The 23,051-nt window shown below is 37.5% G+C and overlaps 1 protein-coding gene and 1 pseudogene across 4 annotated transcripts in view; both read right to left on the reverse strand.

Annotated features, from left to right (window-relative positions):
* Positions 1 to 23,051, reverse strand: part of POC5 (POC5 centriolar protein) — a 37,592-nt gene that overhangs the window by 747 nt on the left and 13,794 nt on the right. For all 4 annotated transcript variants that reach the window (XM_028114577.2, XM_028114574.2, XM_028114575.2 and 1 more), the window contains exons 5-11: positions 22,724 to 22,929; positions 20,625 to 20,801; positions 18,432 to 18,536; positions 16,661 to 16,840; positions 14,189 to 14,342; positions 10,532 to 10,806; positions 3,051 to 3,227 (exon numbers count right to left, since the gene is read on the reverse strand). In XM_028114577.2, the coding sequence (XP_027970378.1) occupies positions 3,051 to 3,227; positions 10,532 to 10,806; positions 14,189 to 14,342; positions 16,661 to 16,840; positions 18,432 to 18,536; positions 20,625 to 20,801; positions 22,724 to 22,929 (1,274 nt within the window). The remainder of the gene's footprint in view (positions 1 to 3,050; positions 3,228 to 10,531; positions 10,807 to 14,188; positions 14,343 to 16,660; positions 16,841 to 18,431; positions 18,537 to 20,624; positions 20,802 to 22,723; positions 22,930 to 23,051) is intronic.
* LOC114217577 (eukaryotic translation initiation factor 3 subunit F pseudogene) lies at positions 14,589 to 15,647 on the reverse strand (annotated as a pseudogene).

The following is a 23,051-nucleotide window of genomic DNA, read 5'->3' on the forward strand; positions in this document are numbered from 1 at the left end:
AGTTCAATCTCAGGGAACATGGGAAAGCTCTGAGGAATCCTGCCTGGTCCTTGCTTCAAACCGAGTAAAGCACATCTCTCGTATTTCAACCTGGTTCACCTGGGAGCTGACTAAACCTTTTATGATTATACAAGAGGAGATATTTCCAGAAGCCTGGTGCTCCTTACTGTGGATTACAACTTTCTATACAAATAATTAGACGCTGAGGACAAATCTCAAGAGGAGGATGCCCATACCATCTCAGAGCTCAGGGGAACATCTTGGACCCAGGCACCAAAGCATTAGTCAGTGCGCAACCGACTTCACTTCATCTATACAAGTAGATATTACATGCATTCGTATGTGTAAAATGTACAAGTACAAGGATTTCCTATATTATACTGGATACAGCTTCTCAGTAGGCAGAAGTGGGACCTGTTATCCAGGTCTCAGTCCACGTCACTGAGTAGTACATGTACATTCCTAGTTGGGTCGTTCACTTAGAAAAGTCATCTTTAAAATACTTGAAGTAGAATTATATATATTTGATCAAAACATTCACTGGATATTTTAAAAACACTTTACTTAAAAAAAATAATGAAAACTCTTACAACAAAGGTCTTCATGACAGATCCTGCTTTAAGAGTTCCTCTTTAAAGAAATGGAAAAATAATTTCCTGTCTTAAAACTATTTTATATAAATGTTTCATTGTACAGAGATAAATGGATAACCATAACAGATGGAGGAGATTCTTCCAACTACTATGAAAATTTAGTTGCTAACAACCTAATCTGACCCTGTTAAAAGAGCTATTTCTCCTTGGGGAGGATGGGCAAGAGGAAATGCAGAAACAGATTCACCTTACCACTGGTTTCATGATCTCCAGAAATATGGCAGAAAATGAAGTAGCACTAGGAACAAGCAATTATCCAGCAGATGGGGCTAAAGTGTCAGAAATCTGACTACTGGTTTATTAGTAACTGTTTCTGGTAGTTACAGGTCTTAATTTTGGGGATAAAATGAAAAGTAGTACAGGGGCACCTGGGTGGCTCAGTCGTTAAGCGTCTGCCTTCGGCTCAGGTCATGATCCCAGGGTCCTGGGATCGAGCCCCACATCAGGCTCCCTGCTCGGCGGGAAGCCTGCTTCTCCCTCTCCCACTCCCCCTGCTTGTGTTCCCTCTCTCGCTGTGTCTGTCTCTGCCAAATAAATAAAATCTTTAAAAAAAAGAAAAGTAGTACAGAGGACTGCCACAGTGTCTGTTATATAATCCCAATTAGGTAATCATGAAGCAGTTTCTGGCTGTCTCGTTCACGACCAATTACTAGAGAAGTACGAGAAGTACTATATATACTGAATTAGCAAAGGGCAGCTGGGGAGGTAAATCTCAGAAACAGGGGTTGTAAGTCTTTATTTCCTTGTGTTGTTTTTTTTTTTTTTCCTTTGGAATATGAATTCCTATCATTAGTACAAAAACAAAAGGCTGCCTAAGTTAAAATTAAGCATATTATGTGATCTCTTTATGCCTTCTTTATCTTACAAATGGACAGTCCCTCTCCCTCTCTATACACATATGTGCTGATAAAAATAGAAATGAGTTCATTTCTTATTTCTGATACCAAATCTCGCATATTCAAACATGTATTGAGAAGTCACTTAAGGACTTTCTGAGTCTTTGCAACCTCTGAAGGCTGATACTCCTCCACCCTCCATACCCTCCATCTGGACTTGGTGCCTCTGTGTCAGTCTCCACTTCACTGTGGTCATTCTTTACCTGAGGCTAAATTTAAACACTCCAGCTCCTCTTAATCATCTAGCAATCATCTACTACCAGAAAGAAAAGGATGTAAAATCATTTCACATATATTTTTGCTAATATTTTGACATATTAAGTAGACAGGAGTGTTGTCTAACACTGAAAATTTATATAGGGGGCATTCTCTTTTAAAGTCAATTCTTGTTTCTCTTTAAGGATGTGATCTTGTAACTTTAGAAAGTTAAAACTTTTTGAGACCATTGTTGATTCATATGCAATGTTAAGAAATAATACAGAGGTATCCCATGTACCTTTCTCTAGTAATTTTTATTAAGTTAAATCTGCTTGTGGTTTTACAATTTATAAAGTGCTTTTTTTTTTTTTTTAGTATATCTCATTCAATTTTCACATTATCTCATTTAATCCTGAATCCAGAAAATAACTCTAGGAGCTAAGTACTCTTTACACTCCCATTTTACACAACAGGAAATGGAAGCTCAAATATTTTACTTGATTTGTGTTATGATCACAAAGGCTTAAGTAAGGAGCAAAACTGAGATACTAACTCAGGCTTTTTTGTTTATTTTTGCTTAAATTCCAGGTATTGTCTTTTATATCATGTGAATTTACTGCAACTTGAATTTTTTCCCAAACTACAAATATGCTGAAAGTTGTATTGAAAAAAGGGGCAGAAGGGCGCCTGGGTGGCTCAGTTGGTTAAGCGACTGCCTTCGGCTCAGGTCATGATCCCGGAGTCCCGGGATCGAGTCCCGCATCGGGCTCCCTACTCAGCGGGGAGTCTGCTTCTCCCTCTGACCCTCCCCGCCTCATGCTCTCTCTCTCTCTCATTCTCTCTCTCAAATAAATAAAATCTTTAAAAAAAAAGAAAAAAGGGGAAGACTTAAAAAAAAAGCAAAAATTAAAGACTATAAAAACAGGGAAGTGCTTCTTATAATCAAATACCTGCTACATGAACAGCAGGTAATGAGTAAACAGCTTTTGTCTCTTCTTTTTAAATTAATGAGAAATCATTTGTATATTTCTTTTGGTCACCAACACAGTGGATTACTTTTTGTGTTGATAATTTTTACACTGTTGAGAAGAAACAGTGTTTCTGAAATTAATTTCCTAAAAGAGTTAAGGGAGATTCAGAACAGGTTTGATAATTGTAAGTATACAAAGTATCATAATAAAAGGTAAAACAAGTAGGAGTCATCATGAATTTTCATCTTCTCAACATGTAGCTTAAGTGTTTATTAGTCTATAAACTCTGAGGAAAAAATTTTTTTGACAAAGGTCATCAAATATGTACTCACCACTGTGACTGGATGATGTTTTTCCACAACAACTGAGCTCATGGGAGGAGAAACTCCCATTATAGCTAAGCTGCTACTAATTCTGTTTTTTGAGGCAAAATCACATCTCCCTGTGATCCGGGCTGTAATTGTTCTTCCAGCTTTCTGTTGTGCAGATGTCACAACTCTGGGCACATACTAAAAAAAAAAAAAAAAAAAAAAAAAAAATACCCAACTGGTAGAAATTTCATGGTAAAATATATAGTACTTTTGCTTCTATAACTTATGAAGGAAATACATAGGCACTTAAAAAATAACTGTATATTAACCAACTGTAAGATGGAAAAAATAAACTTAAAACAATGAGACAAAAAGCAGAACAAAGAACCAAGCACCCCAAAACATCCCTTTAACCCTGGGTGTACCGACCATTTTATAGGATCTTGCAAACTTTTTATTTATTTATTTTTATTTATTTTTTTTCTTGCAAACTTTTAAAAAAGTTCTTTATTCTGAAATAGATAGATTCATAGGAAGTTCCAAAGATAGTATAGAGAGGTCCTGTGAATTCCTTACCGGGTTTCCTGCTATGATTACATCTTATATAAGTATAGTATAATTATGATGTCAAAGCCAAGAAGCTGCCATGGGTATAATGCCTTGGTATTATAGATCCATGTCATTCTTTTTTTGGTGCTGATTAGCAGTTTATTTTATTTTTTTAACTTTATTTTATTATGTTATGTTAGTCACTATACTTTACGTCATTAGTTTTGGATGTAGTGTTCCATGATTCATTCTTTGCATATAACACCCAGTGTTCCACACAGAACGCGCCCTCTTTAATACCATCACCAGGCTAACCCATCCCTCCACCCCCCACCCCTCTAGAACCCTCAGTTTGTTTCTCAGAGTCCACAGTCTCTCATGGTTCGTCTCCCCCTCTGATTCCCCCCCTTCATTTTTCCCTTCCTACTATCTTCTTCTTTTTTTTTTTTTAAAGATTTATTTATTTGAGAGAGTGAGAATGAGAGAGAGAGTACATGAGAGGGGAGAGGGTCAGAGGGAGAAGCAGGCTCTTCGTCGAGCAGAAAGCCCGATGCGGGACTCGATCCCAGGACTCCGGGATCATGACCTGAGCTGAAGGCAGTCGTTTAACCAACTGAGCCACCCAGGCGCCCTTCTTTTTTTTTTTTTTAACATATAATGTATTATTTGTTTCAGAGATACAGGTCTGTGATTCAACAGTCTTGATCCGTGTCATTTTTATCACGTCTAGATTACTGTAACTATCACCGTAATCAAGACACAGAACTATTCTAGCACCACAGTCTCCCTCTTGTGACTCTTTAGAATCGTATCCGTTTCCCTTCCTCAACCACCCTTGGCAACCATTATTGTTTTATGAACAATTTTGATCCTTATGTATAATTAATTTTACACATATGCTTCTCATTAGACATGCTTTTGTGTTCTTTTTTATTGCTTTGTTAATATACTTTTTCTCAAGAATACAGAGACCTGCTATAATTTTTAATGAGAGGTTTTAATAACCAACAAACTGAGGTTTATCTAACTCAGTTCTTTCCCTATTTTAATAGGAAACAAATTTTTGTAAATGAGGATTCCCCTTTTGAGTTATTTCTATAGAATATTTTGCAAAAATGAAATGATGATATCAAAAGGTAATGCCAGCTTTTACAGCTTTTGTTACTTACTGCTGGATGATACTCCAGAAAGATTATATTTCTATCAGGAATAACATATATATTTGATTTAATTTGTGGTTCCTTAATTTTTTTTCAAGATTTTATTTATTTATTTGAGAGAGAGAGAGACACAGCGAGAGAGGGAACACAAACAAGCAGGGGTAGCGGCAGGCAGAGGGAGAGGGAGAAGCAGGCTTCCCGCGGAGCAGGGAGCCCAACGCGGGCCTCGATCCCAGGACCCTGGGATCATGACCTGAGCTGAAGGCAGACGCTTAATGACTGAGCCACCCAGGAGCCCCCTTATTAATTTTTCATATTTGCAGTTCATTTTGTCAACTATCCATGTTCTTTAATTACTTGCCAGGAACGGGTATTGCTCTCAAAAATGTCTAATTGCTCCTGATGAATGTTTAATTGCTCCTGATACAGATACTTATCTAATAGAATTTTCCCTATTTCATTTTATCTGTTTTATTTTTCAATGCACATAAATTTAAAAAATTATAGCTTATTTTATCATTAATTTCTTCCATAATTGAATCAAGCAGCCTGCTTTGGACAGCTGTGGTAATTATACTCTTCTAACATTTATTTATTTGGGTTCAACTTACTAAAACATTTGAAATTTCAGTGTGAATTATGAATCTAAATTAATTTTCCCTCTAACGATAGTTTTTCCAAAAGCATTATTAAATAGTGATCTTTCCTCATTGTTCTAGTCCATCTGAGGTTTCATTCACTGAAGTTCTTTACATATCTGCATCTAGCTACAGATGGTCACAGCTGTATATTGAAAGAAGATAGTGGATTCCATGAGAAATGTCTCTGGGAAAATTAAAATGATAGAATATTGATGTGTCGGGAGGACTCTAGGAAAATAGCACTCAGTTGAGGTTTTGTAAATCCTTGGAGAGTTTGGATTTGAGACTTAATTACAGTCGCACAGAAAACCAAGCAAAGAAAAATGAAGGAATCAGTTCCAGGAACAAAAAATTGTACTAGAAAGGAAATGTAGGCATAGTATACATTTGTAGCTTAGCCATATTTACATAGTCATCATAAATTTTAACAATGCAAAGCTGGAATATCTGTATCTAAATATATAAAGTGGAGGAGCGCCTGGGTGACTCAGTTGGTTCAGCATCCGACTTTTGATTTTGGCTCAGGTTATGATCTCAGGGTTGTGAGATTGAGCTCCAAGTCCAGCTTTGTGCTGAGCGTGGAGCCTGCTGAAGATTCTCTATCTCCTTCTTCCCCTCCCCCTGCTCACATGCTTTCTCTCTCTCAAATACATACATACATTCATACGGTGGATGAGGGAGGGGAAGGGAAGAAATAAGGTGGTATAAAAAGGCCAAATTCTTTCATCCATAATAAAAAGTCCAACAGATAATGTCTGAAACTGATGCATGTGGAAATGATGATATGAGCATATTATTTAGGGAAAAAAAGGTAAATAGGAGAAACAGCTAATAGAATTTAGGGAGAGATGTTTAGACAACTGTTTCTCACTATAATAATGTAGAAACTATTTGGCTATTTAAACTAAGTTTTTGTGGGTCTTATGAATTTAAGAAACCAAAACTCTGATCCTAAAATATTTACCAATATGTTTTTGTGGACTAAATTCATGCTTTTGACCTTAGGGAAACTTTATCCTATTTCTTATTAAAAGAAGGTATAAAAAGGACTTTATAAACTGCTGAAGAGTTTTAAAAACCATTTTAAAATGTAAAATATAAAATGTGCCGGTAAGAGTATTTTTATGAAAAATTGAAAACTGAAGTACAATTAAGTTGGTAACCTTATTCCTGCCCAGTCACATTTGAGGGGTGTAAACACTCCCAACTATAACAGCTGTTCTTACTTGGAGGATGAAGGAATGAACGAAAAACTATGTAAGTTTTGAGAGGGAGACATGTGGAATGAGAAAAACTAGAGTAGTTGGGAAAATGCCCATGGCTGATAACCTTCACCCAACCAGTTGAGAATTGCTTTAAAATGCCTTCAACAGGGGGTGCCCGGATGGCTCAGTGGGTTAAGCATAGTGGGACTCCCTACTCAGCAGAGAGTCTGCTTCTCCCTCTCCCTTTGCCCCTCCCCCTGGTTCGTGCTCTCGCTCTCTGAAATACACAAAATCTTTAAAAAAATAAAATAAAATGCCTTCAGTAAGATGGAAATACATACTCCAGTAAAGAAATAAAGACTAAAAAGGAACCTCTATACACTTCTTTGAAATAGTTGTCTTAATTGACTTGCATGTTTACCAGGTCTGCTTTTTGTTTTCAAATGGTTTGTTCTATAATCAGATTGCGTTGCAAGTTTTGTTAGGTTCTTGCTTTACTTTACAAAAAGTGAAACTGGAAATTACAGAAAAAATAGTCCACTGAGTGTAGCTTATATAAAAAAGATGGCTTAATTACAATCTGTGAACCCATACTCAGTTCAGCTACACTAGCAAATTAATATATACACTTATGTTTGAACATAAAATGGTATGTAATATATGTATATATAATTTTTAAAAATTTCCTGCTTTAACTTTTTTAAACTGACCTTTTGACTAAATGACCACTTACTCGTCCCAGTCATGTTGGATCTCATTAAATTTATCAGCTTAAGTGACTTAAAAAAATGCCCTAAAATGGAAATTCTAGCATTTTATGCCATATCAACAAATGCAACAAAATCAAAAGGATTAAGAAAGCAAAGGGAAATGATATATTTTTTAAAACTCAGTATTTGTGTGTTTTTTTTTTTTAAGATTTTTATTTATTTTGACAGAGAGAGATACAGCGAGAGAGGGAACACAAGCAGGGGGAGTGAGAGAGGGAGAAGCAGGCTCCTCGCTGAGCAAGGAGTCCGATGCGGGGCTCGATCCCAGGACCCCGGGACCATGACCCAAGCCAAAGGCAGACACTAAACGACTGAGCCACCCAGGAACCCCTCAGTATTTGTTTCTTAATATTTGACATGGAGACAAACCCGATTATCGGTTAAGAAACAGGGCTCTGTGACCAAACTGTCAAAGTCTGAATTCCAGCTCTGTTACTGCTTGTGTCCACAGGCAAGTTATTCCCTTTCTCTCCCTAAACCTCAGTTTCCATTTGTAAAATGAGGAAAGCAGTGCTGGGTGCCTAAGACACCCTCTCACTTTCCATTCAGATGAAGAGGAAAGTTAAGAGGGCACCTTTACTAAAGAGTTTAAAAATCCAACTGGAACCCCTCAATTATTCCAACTGGGAGTTAGAAAAAATAAAGTGCCACCTATTGTCCAGCCTTGTGAACTGCAACATATGTGCTTGTGTAACTGCCTAATGTAGTTCTTGAAAAGTGCTTTCCACCATGAAATTCTGGTATGTTATTTAACATATTGAGGACGTCTGCAGAAATTAAAAATTTTACAGATGAAGGTGTTATTTTACTAGGATGGTAATCCTCCTTTCTCCAGTTATTTGTTTCCCAGGCTCTGCAGTTTATTCTCTGTAAACACCTCCTTTTAGCAACTGAAAATACTAAGACTGGAAGAAGTTTTGAATAGTTCCTAGGAAGCCTCTGTGATTAAAATGAAAAGAAAGGTAACCAGGCCTACCTCACAAATCTCTCCTTTCCTAGTCCTAACAATGATGGTTTCACATTAGGTAAGTTAGCCAACTAATATTCTTGTTCCTCCTTTTGTTATTATGGTTCTTTTTAAAAACAAGAAGACACATTTGAGGTGAATCTGAATCTGATGACTATAATTATATAAGGAAGGAAGAAAACTAGCATTATACTTAGAGTGATTTACTTCTGATTTTCCTCTCCCCCTAACCCTAAAGGCTGTATTTATGTGAACAAAATTGAATGTGTATCTATTAATGAAGGAGGATGTAGCTGGAAGGGCTGTCTACACAATATTGTGTTTTTCAGGTTTCAAAGACTTCAAAATTATCTCAAATGGTTTAAAAAAGTAACAAATAGGGTGGTAAGCATACTCATTCATTCAGTTCTTCCTGTGCATGTTCAGGTTTATATATAAATGCAGATGTACAAATGGTGTAGTCATATTTGAAGGGAATTTTGAAAAATCCAGGTCTGTGTATTATCTGAATATGCAACATGAATGACAAACCAGAAATTTAAATAAACACTCACTGTGTTTACTTAAATGAGATCATCTGTATAGGATCACACTTGAAAATGTGTAATCATGAAAAATAAACACAGCTGAACACGTCAGAGTTGAATTTTAGTGTCTTATTTCTAAGTCAAAACTCCCTCACACATTCAAATTTCTCTTAACAGCTATATTTTTTAACCTCTTTGAATCAAGAGCAAACGTGATAAGCATCACATCTCAACATATTTTTCCCTGAAGTTAATAGCTTCCAAAAGGCAGAAATTCATGTCGGCTGGACTACTCCAGATGACCAGTTGACTGACTCAATGCCTTCCTTAGCTCCAGAGAGCCGTCCAGGGCAATGGCAGCTTCTGAGGGTCTGCCAGGGGCGCCATAAGACATAAAACCTATTCTGCCATCTTCTGTCCCCTCAGGTAAGTGGTTAGGGTCCAGCAGGAGAGGGACACAAGCAAATCAGAATCACCTCAGGAGCTTTATAAAACTAGACAGCCTTTGTGCCTAACCCAAACCCCTGTAGGGAAGGGGATACATTGTTTTTAAAAAAGCCCTGCAGAAGTGAGTCCGGTAAGTTTGGACTGTATCTCCACTCCCTTCACTTTTGAGAATCGCTGTTTGAAGAATACAGGTTTAACAAGAGGAGGCTCAGGAGTCAGAACCCTGACATGCTTTGTAACTCTTCCATATTAATTAGCTTGATTAATTTCCCTTCAGGCAAGTTCTCACACAAATACTCCATCCCCATTCAACAGTACCATGCTCTATGTACTTCCCTTGCAAGTAGCTCAGTGACTAGGAAAAACTACTTCCATCTTTATTCCAATCGTGAATTACAACCTAATCAAATCAAGACGGAGTAACTACAGAGTAGTGTTAACGATATATCTACATCCAGGAAAAGGCAAAGCTGTAGTTGAATACAAAATATACAAAGGAGCCCTTAATCTTCTAAGCCCTTCGAAATACGCACTAGAGTTCCCTTCAAAATAGTCTGTCATCAACTCTTTTATTTTTTTTTTAAAGATTTTTTTTTTTTTTTTTTTAATTTGACAGAGGGACACAGCGAGAGAGGGAACACAAGCAGGGGGAGTGGGAGAGGGAGAAGCAGGCTTCCCGCGGAGCAGGGAGCCCGATGCGGGGCATGATCCCAGGACCCTGGCACCATGACCTGAGCCGAAGGCAGACGCTTAACTACTGAGCCACCCAGGCGCCCTGTCATCAACTCTTTCTCTAATCTATTTTCCTGAATAGTTCTTGAAAAATGTGATATAAAAAATTTATTTTTGTTTTAATTATCACTACTATAATAGAACTTTCAGCTAGCTACGGGTGGCTCAGTTGGTTGGGCGACTGCCTTCGGCTCAGATCATGATCCCCGAGTCCCGGGATCGAATCTCACATGGGGCTCTCTGCTCCGTGGGAAACCTGCTTCTCCCTCTGACCCTACCCCCTCTCGTGCTCTCTCACTCTCTCTCTCTCTCTAAATAAATAAAATCTTAAAAAAAATTGTTTTAGCTACTTCATGTATTAAATATTTTCTGTGGCTGGGCCTAAATACCATACAGACTTTTCCTCCATGAGAGAATAGGTTGGTTCTATGTTCCAAGTCTCCAATATACGAGCAAGTTTTGAGCCCCCTTCCCCACGTGGGCGCCTGTAGTCCCTGTACTAACCATTTCTTCTGGTGCAGCAGCCGCTGTAGACCCAGCGCCGAGGGTTGCAGAAACAGGAAGGTGAGCAGAGGAAGTGGAAGGAGCCCCAGCCGACGGGATGGAAGCGGCGGAAGGAAACGCAGCGGCCCCGGCCGCTCCCATGGCAGCTGGGGGCGGGGACTGTGGCAGTGCAACCACTGGGGGCACTGGAGGGGCCAGAGGATCCGAATGAGCAGAATGTTCTTTGCCTTGAACGCCAGGGCCATACTCTTCTTTTCTATTTGTGAAGTCTATCCCTATAAATTACAAATTAATTCCATTAAAATTCTTCCAGGTTAAGATTCGTTTCATGCCCCCCAACAATGAAAATACATAATAGCTAACTTTTGGTTCTAAAGAAAATGTAGAAATTTGTCATGTATTGCATACTATGTTTAGCATTATTAACTGGGTAATGTTAGCACTAACCACTAAAGACTTCAGACCATTTTCTTCAATATGTGAAAGCTAATGAAGATTTGCTCTTATGTAAAAGATAAAAACAAGTGTGTACTCAGCTAGGATATCAGCTGAGTAAAATGTATTGCCAAAACAGCCATTACAATAATATGGTCACAATCAATCTAAGGATTTATGTCCTTTTGCATCATTTCATACAACTGTCCTGATTGATGGCCTGGTATTTAGAACTGTTGAATTTTTTTTTCTGGTATCACTATACCCTCTCATTTCCATCTGTTGTTCCTATCCAAACAAACTCAACATATTTTAAACTTGATTTTTCAGCACACAATAATAAATCAGTAAGTAACACTAAAATTTTTACTTTTAACATTGTAAAAGAAATCAGTTCTTGCAAGTAGATTATATAACTCATGAATTAAGGTATATTTGCACACTTAACTGATTTTAGTGACACCCTATATAGTAACCTTCTCTCAAAAATGAACCTTACCCTTAGATCAAAGGAGTAACATTGGCTTCCAGAAGCTAGAGCAAAGCGTTTCTTCAAAATTTAGATTCCGCCCCCCCACCCCAGTATTAAAATTTCCACTTAAGTCTGTATCTATGTGGCATCTAACACCAGGGTGAGGGTTTGGAAATTCAGTCACTGAGATGTTTCAGAATGTCTGAAGAGAGGGTGTTAAATAGCCCTACGTTTAAATGGTTTTTGATGTTGTCCTCTTTGTACTGGAAATTTGGGCTTCTGTGTAAGTCCTTCTCTTAGGCTATCTTTATATAAAACAGAGTAATAGTACCTCATTAACAACGTTTAATGAGGATTATAATGCATAGATCCTTTGAAATCCTTTGATGAAGAGGGACTAATTCAATATAAAGTACTGCTTTTACTTTAAAAACAAAACACACATACAGAATTTTAACATGTTTTTGATAGCAAGTGATTCTGATTGTGTCTTTTTAGGTGGGTGGCAGACTTAGATGTGGAGCCAGTACAAAGGTGAGTTCTCACGTTGGGATTCCCTGGAATAGAGGTAGCTGACTAACTCTTCCTAATGTGGGCTGATTTATGCAGTTCCTTTTTGGCCAATCACCGTAAGGTTAATAATTATTCTCGTTTTAACTGGGATAAGTTTTTTCATCTGTAAAGCATTTTTCTGTTGTTCCTAAAATTGCTTTAATATTTGGCAGGTACCATTTTAAAGGCCATTTTTATTGTCACATTTTGCCTTCTTCATGAAACTTCTAATTTCTAATCTTTAAAGATTTAGGATACTACACAGCATGAGATGCACTGCAGATCATGGACAGCAGAGAGGACACACAAAAAACCAAGTATTCTGTTATGACAAGATAGATAGAACATTATTAAAAACTGTGTTATAAAAAACAGTTGTTTTAGGGGAAGAAGGGCCAGAAGTAATTTTTTTTCTTGTGAGAATTAAATTTTTTTTAAAGCTGTTAATGAAATGCCACAAAGTTACACATCACAGAGCAAACCTAGCATTAGTTAACATTGAACTTTTGCTTTTGGTATGGTAGTTCTACCAACGCTACTGCTAGTGTGTGTCTTACTACTCCTGTCATTTTTATCCCCCGTGTGATGATAAACAAACCACCAGGCCACTCACACAGTTAAGATCCCAGGACTTGGCATTAGCTGCAGATAAAAGGAGATTTAAAAGCAACAGGGGCAAAACAAATCATGTTGTGTAATTATCAGAATACATTTTCTCCAAATCCTGTTCTGGATATTTGCCTGTAGGAGAGAAAGCTGTATTTGAATTTAAAATTTAAGACAGTAAAGTTATTAAGGTGGTAAAACACTCCATCCTAGTCAATTCATAACCTTCTTCTGTAGGTTATGAGAAACAGGTCTCTTACAATTGAATGTAGGAAGTATAATTTGTCACTTAACTTGTGAAATCTAGGTCTGTTATAAGTAGATACTTAAATTCTTCAATTTAATATATACAACTTGCTAATAATTACAACTGGTGGTGGTGAGTTTGCTTGCAGTGTTGATACTCAATTAAAAGACCATTTATTGGAGAAATCAAGTACTCCTTTGGGTATTAAGCAAGATAAACTTTCTGGCCTGAGATTCTAGGATTCTAAATTTCTAAGCTACATGGGGACCATACACCATGACTGCTTCAGAAAAAAGTTATTTGCCTTAACTTGCTAGTATCAACAACACACACAATTTAAATAATAAATGTTTGAAGATGCTTTAAAATGAAGGTATGACAACCACAGAAAAGTTATTCACCCTGTACTGGAATGTTGATATTACAAAATGAAATTGTCTCATTGATAAATAAACTGCGAATCTCAAATATGATTTAATATGAGGATATACTGCAAAAAATGTTCATGTATTTACATAAAACAGGCTGACTTGAATCAAGACAGCAATAATTATATCATTGCTATCATCTTACATGTCAAAGTATGTTTTGTCTTTTAAAGAGCTTCCAATTATACTTCACTGCATTTCCAAAAGAACCCTCTGTGAAGCAGGTAGGGAAGATTTATATTATTTTCTTTGTTCAGAGAAGAAAACTAAAACCCACTAAGGAAAATAGGCCTCGGTCCAAATTAGTGGCAAAGACTCTAGTCATGTGCTATTCCAAACCCTGCTGAAGAAACACCCACATAAACCACACAGATTCCAGCCAAAACGTGGACTTTTCTTTTCTTGAAATAAAAGTATTTTACTTGACTTCTGTACATAGGCCTATATTTTATTTGCTGAAAATTAGTTTTAGTTGAGGTCTCTCTTAAATTGAAAACAAGCAATTTTTAAAATGGGAAACCATGACTAGATAAATATTTAATCAACAAAATGGTGCAAGGAATTTGGCTACTTAAAAATAAATAAATAAATGAAAATTTTGTACTTGAAAGCATTGCAATTATTAGCTAAAAGAGCCTTAAAATAATGTTTGGTATTCGAAACATCATTTTAACATTGAGTGTAAACACCTAAGAATTGACAGTTTACTTGACCAGATCTAAGATACCATAAGTAACCAAAACTGGGTGAATTTTCATGGCAGATTTAAAAAGATATGACACCATCAAGTTAAAAATACCAGTACCAGGATAAGACATAGTCACTGCAGAAAATCAGTACTACAGACCACACCAATCACTGAAATCTCCTCAAATCCTTTTTGAAAGTAGGCGGAGAACCTTATACAAAATACTAACCTGTATCACCTCTGTTTTGAAATATAGTCATGGCTTCGAGATTTAATGCACACACACCCCTCATGAAAGCTTTCTTCATGGAATCTTCAAAGTGCTCTTTTTCATGCTGCATTCTTTGAATCTCAGCTTTTGCATTTTCCAAAGCTCCAGATAACTAAATAAGGGGAATTTTTAAAAAGAAGAAAAAGATTTGAGACACACGGAAGGATATTAATAATTCAAAAAACAGACTTACATTATGAAGTTATTTATTTTTTTACAAAAGGCAGGCTATGTTTATTTAGAGTCACAAGGAGTTGATTGACTCAGTGTGACCCAAACCACAAGGAAACCATTCTACTTCACTCCATTCTGAGTCCTAGGGTGGCCCAGACTGGCTGGAGTGCTGCTTGGGGCCCATTCACAGGCTTATAAGTTTCTCAGTGACGGTAATCTGTGACTCTATGAGATTGGCCAAGTAGCTGTTGAGCATGGTGTCAAAGTCATTGGGAATTATCTTGGGTACTTGGTTAACCAGGCTCCTCAAGGAACGGCCCACAGTACTGTCAACTGACACCTTTTGAGACAGCACATCCTCTGTATACTGCAACCCTGTGCTTAGGGCATCTGGATGTGAACCGATGCCCCTCCTACTTGCTGCAGATTGCTTGAGAGTGTGAACACCTGGTTGGGGCTCAAACAGGTCATCATGATCAGGTTGACTCCAATGTGTTCAGTGTCATAATATGAATATTTCACTGTCAGAGGTGTGAACATCACCCCTAGGGTACTCCCAGGGATACCCATTAAAGTGCTGACCTAGGCCTTGATGCTCATGGAGGCTCATATCCACAATGAGGTGAATGGGGATGGAGACTACCCTGCCATAGTACTCATGTATCAGCACAGGGTACTCTGTAACATCATGGCCTGTCGCCGTACTGGCCCAGGATGAGCTCATTTGGAGAGACTTTCTTATGTAATTCATACATGTTCTTTACCAAATTTCATGTCAACAGCTACCTCATCTTCTGACTCATTGGGAGGTACTGAAAAGAAGCTGTTAGTGACTTCCGTTGAATGCTTGGCAACAGTTCTCAGCAGGGTCTCAATAACTGGGGCAGTGCCCCCATTGCATCATGGCTCTCCACAATGGATGCCAAAATGACCTGGTGTGGCTGGACCACATGGCTGTGGGGGGGGGGTGCGGGGGGGGCAGGGGGAAGGGAAGAGGACTGCGGGTCTGGATCCAAGCCATGGTCCTAGCTGCTTTAGCCCCTGGGTCTGGGGATGAGGCTGGAGCCAGTGCTGGGAGCTGGAACCAGTGCCAGGGCTAGAGCTGAGCCAGTGTTGGGGCTGGGGCCAGGGGCAGGGCCAGGGCTGGAGTAGTGGCAGGAGTACTTGCTGGTATTGGCAGTGTGGCCATCTTGTCAGGCTCTGAAGTTATTTTATGTGAAATACTAAAAACACTTTACCACATACCTCTTCTGCTATGTATCTCAATTAATTTTAAAAGGTGCATTTTACCTCTACTGTCTCTATCAAAAAACCATTTTCATTTCTAACCATAAAATCAAGTTTCAAACAAGGGGAATTTCATGCCAGTCCCACCAAATCTTGCTGATGTGTTTTAATTATACCAAACAGATATGTAATTTCTTACCATAAAACTTATGTAGAATATTAAACAAAATACATTAAGAGCCACAGACAGACTCTCATCTCTTCAGAAAAAAAATACCTAAATGCACTATTAACAGAATCTTTCTTTCCTGTTCCTCCTTCCTTCCTTCCTTTTAAACGTTATCTATAGAATTTAAAGTGCAAAGTGACATTAAGTACAACACTCTATCCCATAGACCAAATCTGAAGGGACCGCCATTTTTTGTTTTTTGTTCGCATGTCATTTTGAATTGCAGAAAATTATTTGTACAATGAATCTTATTTTTAACGTTAAGAACTTAGTGCTATAATGATGAAAAAAGGGTTTTCTTTTACTATTTGATTTTAAGAGGCCTACTGCATTTTTATTTCATTTTGGGCCTCAAATATTTTCCTTTGGAAACAATGTTGATTACTAAAAGTCAATAGGAAAATAACTTCAGTTTATATGCAACTGCTTTACATCAACCTTATCAGAACATAATTTACTTAAATTAACATAAGGATAAACATTTTTGTTTTGGGTCTTTACTTTTGGCTCAATAAAGGCCAAATGAAGAATCTTAAGAAAGCATGCTTTCTTAGAAATATAAGGGTCTATAGGTGATTTACATTTCCAAGGGAAACGTACATGCAGGAGAGCCAACACAAATTTGGAGGTCAGAGTTAAGTTAGTCTGCAGGTCTGACTTGCTAGTGTTCTCTGCCAGGATGTCTAATTTGAACCTACATGGCACTAAATGGAACTGGAAATGGGTTACTCTGCCTAAGTATAAACAGTTTTTTTTTTAATTTTTATTAAAAGAAAGTCAAAGTATGAAAAGAAGTTTACCACAGCAACTCTGGTTTCATAATCATTGGAAATCTGGACACAAACTTCTTCCGCTCTTGCTTGACAAGCTCGTTCTACTACCTCTTTCCACTGCTTCTGTGCTACAGACCGCCAGCCTTTCCAGACCTTCTTCAGTAAAGTTCTCTGGAAGTACTGGTCAGCTAGTTTACCTTCGTAGACCTAAATGAAAGTAATACACAACCTCAAAAACACAGTGACTGGTAAATACATTGGCAGGGATACTAAAAAAAACATAATGTAACCCTGTGGTAAGCAGTGTACATACATTACCATCTAAGCCTGTGTGATCACGTTATTCTCATCTGCAGACAGAACAGGCTTAGAGAGGTTACGTAACCTGCCCAGGTCACCCAAGTAGAAAGGGAAAAGCCAGCCTCGCCTCATTTCGGAACCTAAGCTCTTATCCTTACATCACTGCTGTATGCCACCAATCGGGTTAGGAGGAAAAAACAAAACAAAATAACAAATGAAAGGAAACGAGTAACTTGCCCTCGGAGTTACGAATCTGTAGCACCTTTTAGCTGAAAGCAGGCCAAGATGAACGAGAGAGAGTGGCTGTAAGGCCGAGAGGGTGGTGCCTGTTGCTTCAGGTGCCACTGCTTTCTCTTCATCCTGGTGGCCGCTGCCATAAGCAAGGCTAACTTAATTCACACGCTTTGCCACCATAGAGTGCTAAAGAGCTCCAGATGGAAGCATATGCCAGTCTTCTTTTTATCAATGAATTTAAATTCTTTTCAAGAAGTAGTTCCAATTTCAATTTTCTTAAATTTAAAAAGCTATTCAAAAACTGATGGCAGTCTCAACTATTTCACTAACATTTAAACATATTCTCATTATTTCACTTTCAAAATATGACATTCTCATTTAAATAGCTCTTTTCAATATGACTAGTGTAGAATTAATCTACTGGGATTAATAAAAAACAATGAAAGCACTAGAAAATATCCTTTAAAGAGAAATCCTGTTCCATGATAGTAGCAGCCTTTTCCTTAAGTATTAATCTCTTAGAAGTAAACACACAGAGATCACTCTATGGCTCACGTGAGCATTAAATAAAACACACACACACACACACACACACACACACACACACATCAATCCTCTATACTCTTGAGTCTCTATACTGTCTTCTTGTGGGATATACATATGTTCTCATACTTTTCCACTTCTGATACAGTAATTTATTATTTTTAGTTTGTATTTACTCTGCTATACTGATTCAGCTCTTAGTTAATGAAAATAAAGACGTTCAAGTTTAAATTATAAAGGAAAGATAATTTTTATGAAGCTACATAGACATAGCTTTCTTTGATTCTCTAAGGATCAAATGTTTGATACAGTACTGCCTCTTTATGAAGAGGATATATTCAGGCATTTCTGAAGTAGAAACAATATAAGAAGCATATGATATGTTAAAGATTATAAATTCTTTCTCCACATAATCACATCTGACATTAAATTTGTTAAAGGGGTTCCATGAAGAGGGCATCTATAAGTCAAGTATAATCCTTACTAACTTACTACGAAGTAGGAAACGACAGATCAATTGGTCTACAAAATATGAGGTATTTTTTCCCAAACTACACTAAAATCCTTTGAAATAAGAGCAACATTAAATTATAAATTCATTTTGATTTATTAGAAAACAAATCTTTCTTTGGCTTTCACAATAACTCTAAAATGTGATCCTAAACCCTTTTGAGTTCAGAAGTCTAAAATCTGTCAGTTTCCATTTTGTTTCCATACTTACATCCTGTCTGCATTTAACATGGCCAATTCGCCAGTGGAAGAATGTTCTCATCAGCTCTATCCTTTCCTTTTGCTTGCCTATGGCATGAGACAAGCTAGAAATCACCTGTAAACAGCAATTAACCCAATTATTGTGATGCTACAATAACAGTAATTGGTAAAGTGACTTTCTCATATATCAAAAAATGCCCAAGAGAATACCTCTGCATCACTAGTATATTAATCCAGTTGCCTTCATTATTATCTTTAAAAAGACCAAAAACTTGACCACATGAATGCACTACATATCAATGAGTGAAGAGGAACAAAAGAGAAAAGAAAGAAAAATCTTCATTATGTGTATCTTTGCAATAATCAAAAAAGTTTATGTATATGAAAATTAATATGGTCATTGACGTTTAACTCAAGAAAGACAACTACACATTTGAATATTTTGCTACGTATACAGAAAGTCCTGGTTCATTAGACTTGACAGTAGGGACCAGGTTTTAAACATCTTTCTGGTCCCTAAACACCTTTGGTACCTTGGATTAGAAGTTGCTAAGGATTTTCTGGATTCAACAAACTCATAAAAGCAAACAATAGTTATACTATAATGTACTTCTTCAGTTTTTCCTGTTCTTTAAAAAAAAAAATCTATGAAGGCTTTTCAATCCTAAAATGATATTCTATCTTACAAAGAACTGAGTAGCTGAAATATATTTTTTAAATTGGCCACATTAAAGCAAGATTTAGTCAATTGGGCATATTTACTGAGAGACATTTATTCTGGCTCTTCTTTAAATAATTTTCAAAAGTGGAAAAGGGTACACATGCTAAGACATTAGTAATATTCTATTTCTTGAGCTCTATGGTGGCAAACAGCTGTTCATCTTACTCATTTTCAAACTGGACACATGTACACCCTCGTGTGTGATACTTTGAAATTTAAAAATATATATTTAAAAAAAATATATATATATATATTTAAAATATTTTAGGGCACCTGGGTGGCTCAGTCAGTTAAGCATCTGCCTTCGGCTCAGGTCAAGATCTTAGGGTCCTGAGATTGAGCCCCGTGCCTCAGGCTCCCTGCTCAGCAGGAAGCCTGCTTCTCCCTCTCCCACTCCCCCTGCTTGTGTTCCCTCTCTCACTGTGCCTCTCTGTCAAATAAATAAAATATTTAAAATCAAATCAAATCAAATATTTTAAAACCTTAGGACAGATTTTTGAGGGCAATAGAGAAAATGACTGACGTTAGTATCTATTGTTTCCAAAAAGGAAACTATATAAAATGTTTGATTTTACATGATACCCTGAACACCAAAATAAATATACATTTTAAAAAATATATAATCTTTATCTAGCTCATTAAAACAGTGAATGCTGTATCTGCAGATAAGTAGCTGAGGTGTCACCTCTGAAAACCACCATCCTTGGGTGGGGGTGAGGGGGATGGGGAGGGAAGCAGTGGATATATTGCCCATTCTGCTTGTTGAAGGTGCTGCTGGGAAGCACAAAATTAGCAAAGACCTGAACCTTACTCTCTCATTCTTAAGAGGCTAAAAGAAGGTGAAGTAAAAAGTACTCTCTGTGTGGGGCACCTGGGTGGCTCAATCTGTTAAGCATCTGACTCTTAGATTTCGGCTCAAGTCATGATCTCAGGGTGGGGACATCGAGCCCAGTGTTGGGCTCCTCCCTGGGCGTGGAACCTGCTTGAGATTCTCTCTCTCCCTCTCCCTCTGTCCCTCCCACCCTAGGGCGCTTGAGCTCTCTCTTAAAAAAAAAAAAAAGTGCTGAGTCTGTAATAAAAGGAAAAAAACTTCATCCATGAATAAAGAAATATCACAAATAAAATATGAGATACCTAAAATGGCCCCTAAAAACATCGTTTAACATGGGGGTAATGCTGGTTCCGTGATGTTCTCTTAAGAGCAGTTAGAAGACTGGGGGAAAACAGTGTCCCCACATTTAGCACGCACTTTTAAAACTTTAAGCACGCTGATGTTGGTGACAATGATTAAATGACATGACCTTGGCATGTTTAATAGGATGAATGTATCTTATTTCTATGCATCTGTTTTTTTTTTTTTTCCAGTTTCTGAAACAATCTTCCCTTTGTATCCTGTATGACCTAAATAATCAGTTCCTGGCATTTATTACCTAGCAAGATCTTTACTGCATCTCACTTAAAAAGAAATTTAAAAGTGAAGACCTCATCTTTTCTCCCAATGGAAACTTCATAGGCTTTTTGCAGCTCCTTTAAGCTGTTGATCTGGTTGCACAGTTGTTTTAAGTGTGCTGCATGTTTTTCTTTCTCTTTTTTCATTTCCATTCGGTGCCAGTCAATAAAATTAAGTCTCCATTTGCTTAGTTCAGATATGATGTTTGTCTGAAAAATAAATACACCAGCAATTAAGCAGTTTGTTTAACAGTGCTTCTTTTTAAAAATTTTTTATTGTTATGTTAATCACCATACATTACATCATTAGTTTTTGATGTAGTGTTCCATGATTCATTGTTTGTGCATAACACCCAGTGCTCCACGCAGAATGTGCCCTCTTTAATACCCATCACCAGGCTAACCCATCCCCCCACCCCCCTCCCCTCTAGAACCCTCAGTTTGTTTTTCAGAGTCCATCGGTCTCTCATGGTTCATCTCCCCCTCCGACTTACTCCCCTTCATTCTTCCCCTCCTGCTATCTTCTTCTTTTTTCTCTTAACATATATTGCATTATTTGTTTCAGAAGTACAGACCTGTGATTCAACAGTCTTGCACAGTTCACAGCGCTCACCATAGCACATACCCTCCCCAGTGTCTATCACCCAGCCACCCCCTCCCTCCCACCCCCCACCACTCCAGCAACCCTCAGTTTGTTTCCTGAGATTAAGAATTCCTCATATCAGTGAGGTCATATGATACATGTAACACTGCTTCTTAAAATTACAATGAAATTAAGAAACATTAAAAATAATCAGAACAAGCAATCAACATAAGAGCTATTTATAAAGACCACTAATGAAAACGTTTCCAAGTTCAACAGTCATGGCTCTTCTCAGTTCACATTCACCATACTAGGGAAATGAATTTTTTTCCCCTATTTTATTTTGTATGAAACCTTGTTGTTTAAAAAAAATTTCAGGTCTCCTTGACTAGTAAACAGATACTTTGTTTATTCAAGGACTTTGATGTCCATCTTAAGATGGATCAGGGAAAGCAGAAATGCAGGGGTATGGCCTAGGCTCAGCCATAGGAATGGGAAGTTATTTAGATAGAGGCAGATAGTGGAAACCATGGGGGCTGATGCTTTCTTCCCCCAAATCATTTATCACAAAGGACATCTTACAACAAATTGCTAAGTCTGATCCCTTTTCACCCTACTGACTGGCATAAGTAAAAATACACAAATAGTCATGTTATCGAAGAAACTGGGTAACAATATGATTAACTGAACATAGAACAAATTAAATGACTGGCAGTAGCTCCTCCACTGGACTTGCACCACGATTAGAAGTATGACACCTGTTCCAAGGGTGAAAAATGCGAACAACTATACTAAAAGATTATTTCTAGAATTTATGCTACCAAATAATAGAGAAATATAAATGCCATAGAACTCTCATGACTGTAATTTCACTGTGAATGTGAAATCAGTTTTCTCAAACTATGTTTCAGAAAAACTGTATTTCTCCATTATATGTTAAATAGCACAAAAAAAATCCGTATCTGTAATACTTTGTTTTATTTAGAGGCCAATAATATCACTAAAATAATTAGTTTTTATAGTCTTAGCAGTTACACACTGTGGTTGCTAAAAGCAGCTATAAAATGAATATACGTTGCTAAAATTGGATCTTGTGTTTCATATAAAAGTAGACATTTCCATTAGTCACAGCTATGATATGGTAAGGGTTCACTAAGTGTCTCTGTCACACATAGGCTAAGTCTTTTAAAAACATCTGAGAAATGCAATGGAACCTGCAGAGCTGTTCCAGCAACTATTGAAAAGTATGCTATTCAAAGTATAGGTCCTGAACTAACAGAATCACCTGGAAGCTTGTTAGAATTGCATAATCTCGGGCCCTGGTCAAGACCAACTGAACAACAAGCTGCAGCTTAACAGAATCCCCAGATGATTCGTATGGACATTAAAGACTGAGAAGTACAGATTTAAAACACTGGACTGATCTTCTCAGGAAACTAAAGATTCTTTTCACAAAATTTTTTGATTCAAAGAAAACAGTAAAGAGTGGGATCAAGAGCAGAACTGTTACCCTACATATTAAACGACTGTAATTGAACAAGTGTAATACCTTAAGCCCTGAACTCCAAAGATCCAGTACGTTTTCCATCTTCTGAAGGTTTTCATCCGAAATAAGAAAATCGCTCACAACGATTTCATGGACGTCTGCATGACTAGAAATAGATGCTGGTGAGGAAGAGTCACCTAAGAGGTTAGAACTGAAGAAATCCATGACTGGGTGTGAGGGCTTCCTCGGTGACGACACTGGCGATGACCCTGAAGAGGAGGGAAAGGTGTGGTGGTCAGGCTGGAGGATGGATATAACCCAAATGTAAGGAGTTCTAATGGAGGGTGAGATGGCAGTTACCCACGGAGGTGGAGCAAAATGCAGAGATGCT

This window comes from Eumetopias jubatus, unplaced genomic scaffold (genome assembly GCF_037043125.1).
Source record: "Eumetopias jubatus isolate StellerSeaLion01/CBP00866 unplaced genomic scaffold, mEumJub1_p1.0 scaffold_5, whole genome shotgun sequence".
Classification (NCBI taxonomy): Eukaryota; Metazoa; Chordata; class Mammalia; order Carnivora; family Otariidae; genus Eumetopias; species Eumetopias jubatus.